Source organism: Dama dama, chromosome 3, assembly GCF_033118175.1.
Source record: "Dama dama isolate Ldn47 chromosome 3, ASM3311817v1, whole genome shotgun sequence".
NCBI lineage: Eukaryota > Metazoa > Chordata > Mammalia > Artiodactyla > Cervidae > Dama > Dama dama.
In genome coordinates this window covers 59196924-59209489 of record NC_083683.1, presented here as the reverse complement: position 1 = coordinate 59209489, position 12566 = coordinate 59196924, and the positions used below count along the sequence as shown (strand labels likewise).

The 12566-nt window shown below is 37.0% G+C and overlaps 1 protein-coding gene and 1 non-coding gene across 6 annotated transcripts in view; one reads left to right on the top strand and one right to left on the bottom strand.

Moving 5' to 3' along the window:
• The window catches only part of FRS2 (fibroblast growth factor receptor substrate 2), a 102378-nt gene extending 89812 nt beyond the window's left edge, over window positions 1-12566 (top strand). For 2 of the 5 annotated variants that reach the window (XM_061130244.1, XM_061130251.1), the window contains exons 5-9: window positions 2715-2806; window positions 4439-4625; window positions 5642-5800; window positions 6149-6312; window positions 7443-12566. In XM_061130244.1, the coding sequence (XP_060986227.1) occupies window positions 2741-2806; window positions 4439-4625; window positions 5642-5800; window positions 6149-6312; window positions 7443-8393 (1527 nt within the window). In that variant the 5' untranslated portion in view covers window positions 2715-2740 and the 3' untranslated portion in view covers window positions 8394-12566. The remainder of the gene's footprint in view (window positions 1-2714; window positions 2807-4438; window positions 4626-5641; window positions 5801-6148; window positions 6313-7442) is intronic. The other 3 variants (XR_009690687.1, XR_009690685.1, XM_061130268.1) reach the window with 3 other exon arrangements.
• Window positions 3168-3294, bottom strand: LOC133049347 (small nucleolar RNA SNORA25). The gene has a single exon (XR_009691298.1). It is a non-coding gene; the product is annotated as a small nucleolar RNA SNORA25 (small nucleolar RNA).

Here is a 12566-nt window from a genome sequence, read left to right as displayed (position 1 = left end):
ATCTAGTGCCTATTTCTGTGGTTTGCCTAGCACACTGTTTCTATTCACCTTTTAGAGTACCAGCTCAAATGCTGCTTCTTCCCTTCCTAATGCAGAAAGTTAGTTGCTTCTTTCTGTATCCATGGAAGTCTTCTTATGATCTAATACAAGGTTTATCATAATGCACTCTGTTGACAGCTCTGTCTGTCCCTTTAGACTCATGACTCTTGAGCGGTACACGATTGACTGTCATCTTTACACCGTGATACTTAGCTGGCATATGAGTTACAAGATACCAAATAGGAGTCTTTTTTTTTTCCTGTATGTAACAAGATTTTTTATTTATTATGTCATCACACACTTTCCCTATATAAATTTATTTACATTTTTAATTGAAGTATAGTTGATTTACAGTGTTATGTTAGTTTGTGGTGTACAGCAAAGTGACTCAGTATATATATGTAAATATATACATATTATTCATTTATATGTATATTCTTTTTCAGGTTCTCTTCCTTATTATAGGTTATTACAAGATAATGAATATAGTTCTGTTCTATATAGTAGGACCTTGTTGTTTTATCTATTTTATATATAGTAATTTGTATCTGCTAATTCCAGACCTCCTCTAATTTTTCCCTCCCTCCACCGCCTTTGCCCTTTGGTCACCATAAGTTTCCTTTCTATGCATGTGAGCCTGTTTCTGTTTTGTAAGTCAGTTCATTTGTGTTGCGTTTTAGTTTCCACATAGAAGTGCTCTGTCATGGGTTACTTGTCTTTCTCTGTCTGACTTCACTTAGTGAGTGAGTGATTTCTAGGTCCCTCCATGTTGCTGCGGATGGCCAGATTTCATTCTTTTTATGGCTGAGTAGTATTCCATTGTACAGTGCGGGAGACCTGGGTTTGATCCCTGGGCTGGGAACATTCCCTGGAGAAGGGAACGGCTACCCACTCAAGTATTCTGGCCTGGAGAATTCCATGGACTGTGTAGTCCTTGGGGTCGCAAAGAGCGACTTTTCACTTTAAGGTGTATATACATCATCTTGATCCATTCATCATTAAATGGATGTTGAGCATGCTTCCATGTCTTGGCTATTGTAAATAGTGCTGTTACAATTATTGGGGTGCATGTATCTTTTCAACTTGGAGTTTTCTGTAGATATTTTTGCCCAGGAGTAGGATTGCTGGATCATATGGCAATTCTATTTTTCATTTCTTTTAAAGAACTTCCATACTGTTTTTCATAGTGGCTGCCCTAACTTATATTCCCACCAACAGTGTAGTAGGATTCCCTTTTCTCCACACCTTCTTTATTTTTTTAGACTTTATAATGATGGCCATTCTGACCAGTGCGAGGACACCACGAAATATGAATCTTAATTTTACTATTTTATTTATCACTTCTTTTGGTTTATACACTAGTATACTTTTTTAAAATGTTTAATCCTTATACCTGCCAACATTCTTTATCTTCCTTTAGTGCAGTTCATTTAGCTTACAAGAGACTTAGAGCGTCTACTGTGTGCTAGTTACTATGTAAGGCACATGGAAAGCAGGAATGAATAAATTCCATCCTTCCTGGAAAGGAGCTCAAAGTGGAAGGAAGAAGATAGATAGTAAACAGAAGATAAGTAAACAGTCGATCACAATTTCTGCTAAGTAAACAGTGTGGAAGAGGCTGTGATACTGGGAAGCTCAGGGTACTTTGGGGATACATAATAGAACTTGCCCACCTGATTGGAGTCAGAAAAGGCACTGTCTTCTGAGTTGAATCTTAAGGAGCAGCGTGGAAAAGTGTGAGGAAATAAGACGCTCTCGGGAAACTGTTTGGTATGACTGGGTGGGGCTTGAAGCAGAGAGGAGTGAGAGATTAGACTGGATTTGTAGACAAGGACCATAATGTAAAGGACTTTTTGAACTTTTGCATTTATTTTTCCTGAAGGTAGTAAAGATCTGCTGAAGAATTCTAGACAAGCTTTAATCAGATTTGTATTTTTAATGTTTAGTAACTTCTTATGCTTCTTTCCCTTCCTCTTTTTTCAAATACTTTCACATCCATTCTGATTCTTTCCCTTGTTTGTAAGTGAAGTTTCCTTTGTTCACTTGGAGTGTTCTTGGACACTTAATGTAACTATAACCACTTATCACTTACCCTCTGTCGGAAAGGATTAGATAGACACACTTAGAGTTTTGCCAATATTCTCTTGTGTTACTGTTTGAATTTTGAGTTGTTTTTCTCTCTTAATGAACTATTCCAGATTTGCTTTTGGGTCTTACTAACCAGATTTGTCTGGAGGGATCCATAAAGAATACTACAGTGCACAGTATGAATCAAAATACTTGACAAGTCAGAAGTCTGTCATCCTTTTGGAAATTTATTAATGAAGATAGACATTCAATCCTAGTAAGCCATAAAGGGTTAATTTCATGAATGACTTAAGTATAATAGTGTTATGTATGAAACCTTAAATTGGTTTCTCTTAGTTTTAAAATAGGCAGACTTTTGCAAACTAAATTTGAGGCTTCTGTGAAGTCTGCCTCACAAAATTATTCTTGTTGATGCTGAGTAAAATTCTCCAGCTAGTTGTATGAAGTCTAGCTCTAGCCATTTACCTTCCTGGGCTTAGTTTTCCTCATTAAAATAATACAGGGCTAATGTTAGGTGATTTCTAGAGTCTTTTTCTGTTTTGGGATTTGTATATCTAATAATTTTTTGCAAATTATCTTTCATGTAGTGCTCACATGGTCTTCTGAAGAAGCCATGGGTAGCTGTTGTAGCTGTCCAGATAAAGACACTGTCCCAGATAACCATCGGAACAAGTTTAAGGTCAGTAAAAACTGGATGAGTTGTAGCTCTTGCTGCCTACCTGGATGCTTTTCTTTTACTTCACTTAACACATTTCTTATTTCCTCACTGGTATCTTCAGACTCTTTTTATTTTCCTTTTTGTTCATTCTGCCTTTTCTTGTTTTAACCAACAAGGACAACATTTTTTACTGACAGTGTGAAATCCTTTTTTCCTTTGGTCTTCCATATCCAATTAGAACCACACAGTTCTGATAATACTTTTTTTTTCCCCCAACTTGAAAGACTTTTACATTTATTACCTTCCTATATCATAGTCATGGATATGAGTGGCTAAATCTTATATCTCCCTATATCATCAGTCATGGATATGAATGGCTAAATATTATATCTCCGTCAGGAAAACACAGCACTGTTGATTGACTGTTACACCCTCCAGAGAACTCAGTCTTTGGTCACAGTGATAAGAGACCCTGGATTTGGTCCCATCAGCCCTCTTTGAAATGACCCGATAATATTGTCTTTAAATCGCCATCTTATAGGTGCCTCTTCAGTCCTGTCACTAGTTCCCAGTCATTGTTTAATGCCTGGATAATTTCGTAACTGAACTCTACCTCCAGTCACCTCTGATCCATCCTGCAGTTGACATCAGATTTATCTTCCTCTTCCATTATTCTAAAACTTCAGTGGTGTTCTGTTACTTAGACACAAAGTGCTCCATTCCCTACTCACCCACAGCCATTAATGCCTCTCATATTCTGACTTCAGTCTGCTATAAGTCAGCCTCTGGATCACACAAACCTTGGTGTAAATCACAGCCCTCTTGCTTCTTAGCTTTGTGACCTTTGACAAGTTACATTGTCACCAAGTCTTTGTTCCTTTGTATGCGATGGAGACAATAGTATTACCTGCAGTTTAGGATTCGTGTTAAATGACAAAATACAAGTAAAGCACTTTGCCCAACCCGGGCGTATAGTACATTCCCCCCGAGTGTTATCTGTTTTTAAGGTCTCTAGCCATTTTCTGAAACTCAGCAGTGCAAGGCCTTCCCTGACAAGGACTCGGTGCCAGTCCCGTCTTGGTCTCTCAAATGCACCCTCCTTGTCTCTGCTGTGGCACTGTGTCTTCAGGGTGTGCCCCCCAAGTCCTGACCCCCCAACTCACTTTCTCTTTATTTCCTTCTTGCTGGGGAATCCCATGGACAGAGGAGCCTAGTGGGCTATTAATCCTGTCCATGGGGCTGCAAAGAGTAAGACACAGCTTAGTGACTGAGCATGCACTTATTTATACCCAAAACCCCGCTAAAGTCCCTTCTCTTCATATGTGAAGGCGTCTCCAACAACCCTTGGCTACAGTTCCTGCATTTTGCAGCGGCTGTTGTACTCATTTGTTAGGTTAGTTAAGCATTTACAGTTCTGTGATGTTGCCTTTGTCTTTGTGTATCTTACCTCCTCAGTGGGAATGTGAGTTCTTTGGGGATATGAACCAGGTATTGCCCTGCTACGTAATCCATGCCATACAAAACCATTGGTTGTTGAATGAAATAACAATAACTGAACCAATCAGCAATAGTACATTTTCCTGAAATTAGTGAAATATGTTCATGACTGCCAAGAAGGAGCATTAAGTTAGCACTAATTAAACTTTTTTTTAGGTCATTAATGTGGATGATGATGGAAATGAGTTAGGTTCTGGCATAATGGAACTTACAGACACAGAACTGATTTTATACACTCGCAAACGTGACTCGGTAAAATGGCACTACCTCTGCCTCCGACGCTATGGTTATGATTCAAATCTCTTTTCTTTTGAAAGTGGTCGAAGGTGTCAAACTGGACAAGGTAGGTAGAGCCTTTGTTTTTTTCTCCAAACATCATCATATTTGAATATCACTCTGTAATTCAATTATTTTATATATGTTTAAATTACTGTTTTACTTTTATCCTGAATGAAAAAAAGCCTCAAATAAGCGAATTATTTAAAAAGGAGATATAGTACACTATGTATTCACTTATCTACATTTATTAAGCAGGTTTTCTATATCTAGAATTTTGGCTCATATTAACTTTAAGATTTGAAGTAAGTAAATGATTTAGTCCCAGGAAATTTCCTCTGTCTTTACTGTTATAGGACTTCCCTGGGGGCTCAGACAGTAAAGAATCTGCCTGCAATGCGGGAGACCTGAGTTCGATCCCTGGGTTGGGAAGATCCCCTGGAGGAGGGCATGGCAGCCCACTCCAGTATTCTTGCCTGGAAAATTACATGGACGGAGGAGCCTGACAGGCTACAGTCCATGGGGTTGCAAAAGAGTCGGACATGACTGAGTGACTTTCACTTTACTGTTACAACTTGGGAGAAAGAACTTAAACTTTGGAGTTAAGCAGAACATAGTTTTATTTTTTTGCCATCTACTTCTTGAAAGTGCTTGGACAAGTTGGGGAACCTCTTGCATCAAATTCCTTCTGTATCAGAGTGGAATGGTAATCCAATAATTAAACAAGGTAATGATTGTAAACCACAGAGCAAGCTCCTCTCAAATGGTGGATTCCTGTGGTAATGATAGGTTAGACTCCCCCTGCTGTTAGAAAGCAGACTAGAGAAAGTGTGCAAATCTTGTTTTTGCCTTCCTTATTTTGAGCCATCACCCATGGACAAATGAAAATTATTCTGTGAACTTTCTTTTGGGTTTGTGTTTTGAAACAAGAAATATAATTAATTTATCAGACATTTATTTGAAAGGCCTTTCTTGCTATTGGTGCACAGAATGCTTCCTTTATAATTTTGTTCTTTGACAAGTGCTCCTTTGTCTTTCTTAGATGGTGTGACCATATTTTTTTCTTCTGGTTTATATTTGTAGGAATCTTTGCCTTTAAGTGTGCTCGTGCAGAAGAATTATTTAATATGTTACAAGAGATTATGCAGAATAATAGTATAAACGTAGTGGAGGAACCCGTGGTTGAAAGGAATAACCATCAGACAGAATTGGAGGTCCCTAGGACACCTCGAACACCTACAAGTAAGTGTCTATTTTCCCCTCTTCTATTATAAACTATAGACTATGGGTATTTAATCTATACCATGTTAGAAATTACCATTGGCTAACATAAATATAGTAGTTATGAGTTTTGAAAAACTGTTAGCTATAATTATAAACATTTTAAATATGAAAACACAAAGTGTTTCATATTATTTTAAATGTTAATGGAAAGTTAAAAGTGGAGGGAGGTGCTGTCCTGCTCCAGTGTCTTGTGTGTCTTACGAGAAACACCTCCTTAAGCCTCGCAGTGCTGATTGTATCCTCATTCATCTTTTTCTCTGTGCCCTACCCCTACATTCTTTCTTAAACCAATAAACGCAAACTCAGCTCCAGGGTTTGCTGCTCAGAACTTACCCAATGGATATCCCCGATATCCCTCGTTTGGAGATGCTTCATCCCACCCTTCCAGCAGACATCCTTCCGTGGGAAGTGCCCGCCTGCCCTCAGTAGGTGAAGAATCTACACATCCTTTGCTGGTGGCTGAGGAACAAGTAAGCATGTGCTGCTGTCCCACGGCATTGTATGGGGTTAGAGTATTATCATGCTAACACTTGAAGGTTTCAGTCAATTTGAATTTTAGTTATCACTTTTGCATGTGACCTTTGTAGTGAAGTTTCAGAGGACAGAGCATATATTTGCTGATATATACCCAAATATGTATAGGTGTTGAGGGAAACAGCATTCCAGTTAAGTTTGTGGGTCCACAGGAGAGGTGCATCTATAGATGAAGATGGACAAAACTCATGGTCAGTTCTCTTACAATAACCTCAAAGGAAAGCTTTCTATATTACAATTTTTGTAAATAGTAGACTACTAGCAGTAAAACAGATTTTGTTGTCAGTGTTTTTAACAGAGCAATTTAATATTCCCAGCTAGTCTATTTTCATTTTAGGAATGATGTATCTGGTTGAACATTGTCTGTATTAATTAGTTGTACTTATCTTTTGTCAACAATATGACTGTTTATCATTAAGGAATTTTCACTTTTAAAATCCATTTCTTTGAATTTTTTACTTGTTAAATGAGTTTTTATTATAATTAAGTATCCCTCTTTTTGAGTTTTATTTTTTGAGTTTTTCAGATTTTATGTATAGACTTCTAAACATTTTTATATTGTCTCCCCCAAATACCATGAGCTTTTCTAAGTAGTGATAATTTCCTACTAGGTGGAACCTATTTTATATCTGTGTATCTTACAGAACTCTTACTAAATCTAATAAGGTTTATCTCTTTATATAGTCAGATCTATAAATAATGATACATTTCTCTCTTCCTTTTTAATACTTGTTATTTCCTACTTCTAAATCAGGTTTTAATGCACTGATGAGAATTTCTAGAACATCAAAGTAATAATCCCTGTTTGTTCCTGACTTTTTATAGAATGCTTATCATGTTTCACCGTCACATCTATTTTGAAGTAGTTATTCTTTTATCAAGCTAGGAAGACATTTCTACATTTCTCCCACCTCCTCCCAACCTTTTTATTAGTAAAAAACAGGTCCAAAAGCCTTGAAGAATATACTTAGAAAGTTAATAAAAATTAATTGACATAGTCAGGCAGATTTTTTGTTCTTTTTTCTTTTCTTTTAAAAAAGCTACTCACTTTCCTGTTTTGTTTTAGGTACATACCTATGTCAACACTACAGGTGTGCAAGAAGAACGGAAAAACCGCACAAGTGTGCATGTCCCATTGGAGGCGAGAGTTTCTAATGCTGAAAGCAACACACCAAAAGAAGAGTCAAGTAATATTGAGGACAGGGACCCTCAGATTCTTCTTGAACCTGAAGGAGTTAAATTTGTCTTAGGACCAACACCAGTTCAGAAGCAATTAATGGAAAAAGAGAAACTGGAACAACTTGGAAGAGATCAAATCAGTGGAAGTGGTGCAAATAACACAGAATGGGACACTGGCTATGACAGTGATGAGCGGAGAGATGTGCCCTCTGTTAACAAACTGGTGTATGAAAATCTAAATGGCCTATCTCTCCCCAGTGCCTCAGGGTTCAGGAGAGGTCGTCTGCCGTCCACCAGTACCTCAGATACCCAGAATATCAACAACTCAGCTCAGAGAAGAACTGCATTGTTAAACTACGAAAATCTACCATCTTTGCCTCCTGTTTGGGAAGCCCGCAAGCTAAGTAGGGATGAAGATGACAACTTAGGACCAAAGACCCCGTCTCTGAACGGCTACCATAACAATCTAGACCCGATGCATAACTATGTCAACACAGAGAACGTAACAGTGCCGGCAAGTGCTCACAAACTAGAGTACTCAAGGCGTCGGGACTGTACGCCGACAGTCTTTAACTTTGATATCAGACGCCCAAGTTTAGAACACAGGCAGCTCAATTACATACAGGTTGACCTGGAAGGTGGCAGTGACTCTGACAACCCTCAAACTCCAAAAACGCCGACCACCCCCCTTCCACAGACCCCCACCAGGCGCACAGAGCTGTATGCTGTGATAGACATCGAGAGGACTGCTGCTATGTCCAGTCTGCAGAAAGCGCTGCCACGAGATGATGGCACAGCTCGGAAAACCAGACACAATAGTACTGATCTGCCCATGTGAGCCCTGGAAAGCATTTACATTATTTGCACCTTTGTGAAGTTTTTTTTTTTTAAAAAATGAAGATGCAAGTGCTTCATTTTTATTTCTAAACACTAACTCCTTTTATAGACTGATAGAAAAAATTTTTTCTGAATATTTCATGTGCTTCTTTAAAGGGAATTAATGTAGAGCAGGTACTCATAAAAGAACACTAATTTCATTATATACTACTCATTACTGTCCAGCAGCATTCCCATTTTCACAGTGCCTATTTAAAATGAGAGTTGAAGTGAGTGACGGGCTGGTCGATTTTTATCAAGATTCTGAACTCATGTATATCATTCATGTGTAAGTCCTGGTTGGCATTTAAAACAGAGCCTCTTGATAACGTGCGTTGCTAACAGGTAACTGTAGCTTTGAAAGTGCTATTTGTAGCTTCACTGTTCATGGTATGTGGCCTCCAGCATGTAACGTGAGGAATCCTTTATTTCATTAATTGTAGGCTTTTTGACTTGAGCCAAAACATATCTAATGGAAATAGAAGTACCACACCTCCTGTGTACCAGCCAGTTCCTTTGCCTTCAGCATTTCTAGAAAGTTCTACGTTCGTGAACGTGGTGTCCCACTGGTGTGTTGAAAGGCAGGAAAGAGATGAGATTTTCTGTTTCATCATCTCATGATGTCATTTGAAGGGCATGCCCAAGTATCTTAATCAGAATTATAAATAGGCTCAAGAATCAGTCTCAGGTCACTTTATCCAAAAACATTTGAAAAATCTGAACCATGATCTCTTCAAAGTTTCTGTCCTACAGATTATTTACAGTAACATTGTTCTCTGGAGGCATTTGTGCCATTAGATTACCATTTACCTTCAGTTTTTCCTTTGGTGTTTGGGATGTCTAACTTTGTTGCTTCATGTCTTTTTCAATTTAAAATGTTTGAGTTTGTATATAGTTTTGAAATTGGTATGTGTTCATTGTTGTTTAGTTTGCATTTTTGTCCAATTGTGGTTTTGAAGGTTCATTTGGAACTTAACTGTTATTCTATAACAGGGTTGCCCTTGTCCAGTATTTATTTATATGCTGTTTACTTTTCATGTTGATAAAAGCATTCTCTCAATTTTAAATTTCACTTGTGTCCATAGGTGATCTCTTAAGCAGCTGAGAAGAGAGAAAAAAAAAAAGGAAGTACTTTTAACATGCAAAGTTCCCTGAAGGTACTGTGTTTTCTCTGTGGGCACTCTCCCAGCACTTTAGCAGTGGTTCCCCCAGTCACGTGGCTGCAGTTACACTTTGCCCACTGTACTGCTCCTCAGCTCTGCTGTCCTTTCACTCAATGATTTTGGATTATCCCTTGATTTTAATAGAGTGTTAAAATTATTGCCAGCATAGCAGGTACAGTGGAAGTCTTACAGCAATGAGATTGTGTCATAATTTAGGATTGAAAATGAAGTTTATATAAACTGATTATAGAGTTCATATGTCTAGCTCTTGGAAAGTCAAGAATTTTCCAGTGTCCCAAATCCTGGAGAAACAAGAGAAGGTTGGATAACCTTGCAAAATATGTCACCATTTCCTCTAAATATGAGGAAGTTTCTGAGATTATGATCTGGATTTATCAGATGTAACTAAGGTTAATTTAGCATGAAAAAGTTTCAGTCATATAGCAGCCAACCTGTCCCATAAATGCCCTAATTATAGGACAGTGAGTGGATTAGCAAAATAATAGGGTGGGACCATTATAAAGAAAATAAACTACTAAAGGTGTCTTTATCATTTTCAGTGCCATTGGTTTATGTGCATAGCAGAATTTTTTTTTCTGTGAATTTGGTGCTTACTAAAGTGGTCACTGTTCTCTAAAAAGAGTGCAGTGGTGTAGTAGGCATGCAGCTTCCATTTCATGTATTGTTCCACCTATGCTTTCTTCTGAGTAGATTGCTAATTGTGCCAAATTTATGTGATGATCTTTGTAATGCGGAATAAGAACTATGACGGAACCAGTGCATATGGTTTTCTCGGAAACAAGCAGTCAGGACAGAACGTTAACCTCCAAACGAAAGGGCTGACCTATTTACTTATTTTGGAGGTTGGGTACTTTTTTTTTTTTCTTTCTTTCTCTTAGCCTTTTCATTTTTCCTTCCAGATGCTGATTAATTTTTATATTTTTTAAGCAACTATAATATAACCATTGCAGTTTATGCTTTAAATACTGTGTGCTTTAAAATTGAAAACGGGACCAATTTGTCTGTTAAGAATTTGATTTTTAGGTACTATGAGTATTAGGGAAGATGTATACAACTGGTATTAATTTCTAGATATCTCTGGAAATCCCGTGTCCCTATTTAATAAAAAGTAATGTAGAACACTACTTGTCCTTTGCTATAGTCTAGTAATGGGCATTAAGCTCTGTCCTGGAAGAATGTACCAATTACTTGGTACATTTTAGAATGAGATATTTTATTGGGATATAATTGTGGCCATATGTTTCAGATTTTCTGAGACAGACCTAGTTTTAGATACTCTGTTCTGTTGATAGATCATGTGATCCCACTTTCTGGCTTTGGAAATATAATCATTGATCATGTGTTTTCTCCCTAATGGAATCCTCTTTTATCTGTATGGATCATAGTAGCTTTTATCCCAGACCATGGTTAGAAACTGATATGGGTATAACATGTGTTTTTTTCTCAGTGTATTTTATTTCCCAGGTTCATCTTCCTTTAAAAATGAAAATATGGTGCCTTCCCTCCCTCCAGGAAGATTGGCAAATAGTTCCTTTTATTTACTGCTGCTGTGGAGTGATGAGACATGCACTTTACTTTTGAAGACTCAGCAAAAAGCTTTTCACTTCTCAGTATATCCAGAATAGATCACATTTGGGACTTAAGAAAATTTGCCAAGCAATCTTTGTTTTTATAGATATTAATGTTGACCCCACAGTTCAATAAGTTAAGCTAGTGTTTATCACACCCCCTCCCAAAAAATCTGTGGCACAACATATAAAAATGTACCTCAATAATGTTCTATTAAAAATGGGACAGGGGCCTTATGTTTTCATAATTTCCCAATAATGTGCCACCATATTTTTGCCTCAAGGTAAAGGTTTTAGCAGGCTAAAAAATACATCCCATTTCCCCTTGTGCTGTTCCTAACCCATAATGTCCAAGTGTTTGTGCAATGTGTAGTGTGTGTGTGTATAAATATATATGTATATTCACATATACATATATATATATGTATATCTCCTTGAAACAGACATACCATCAGAGACAACATTCAGAAATAACTAATGTATTGGCATCTTTTTCTTATCTCTGATATGTGAGGTATATGGTACTAAATTACCTTTTCCCTGATGTTTGCCAAATTTGAATAAAGGCATTGGTACGAAATCATAGAATGTATAGAAAATGTTTTTGGCTTGAAAAACTAACAAATATTTTATGACATACCATAATATACTCTGCCCAAACCAGCACCCTGTCTTTGCTCTTCTTTACATCCCTCTTCCCCATCCCTACTTCCTCATTTTTTTGGTATAAAAATTCTCTTGTAGCATCATTACAATTGCAGTTCTATGACAATTGGATAATAACAGCATGGAAACAGACTGGTATTAATAGTACAGTAGTCACCAGTGTGCCACATTTGCATTAGTAAATGCAAAATATACATTTTATAAAGGACAAATTTTGTGTTATGTTCTTATTTTCATTACATTGTATAATATTGTAAGATTATTGTATGTCCTAATTTGCATTATAAATGTTTTTTTCCTACGTAAAGGCATAAATATAGCAACTTTGTATAAAGGTAGCTTATTAGATTTTTGATTTTGTATTTTATAAAAAAATTGTCTAACAGTGGGACTACCATTGCCAAATTGTACATGAAATATGAATTTTACCCCTTATGGTTAATTTCATTTATAAACATTCCATATTTCTCTAATAAGACATAAGTGATACTGTACTATGCATAAATGGTATTTTAATGCTGTTTCATATCAGCATTTTAAATTTTGGTTTGCATTTTTAATATTGGCAAAATTTACCACTGTTGATTAAACCTTGTTGTATATGTAACAACATCTTTTGCCCTTTTGCCCTCCCCACCCTTGTTCTCTATTTCTCCCTGTCAGTGCCAACTTCATACATTTTGTAGCATGGCAATAAAATATAACTTTTACACTGAG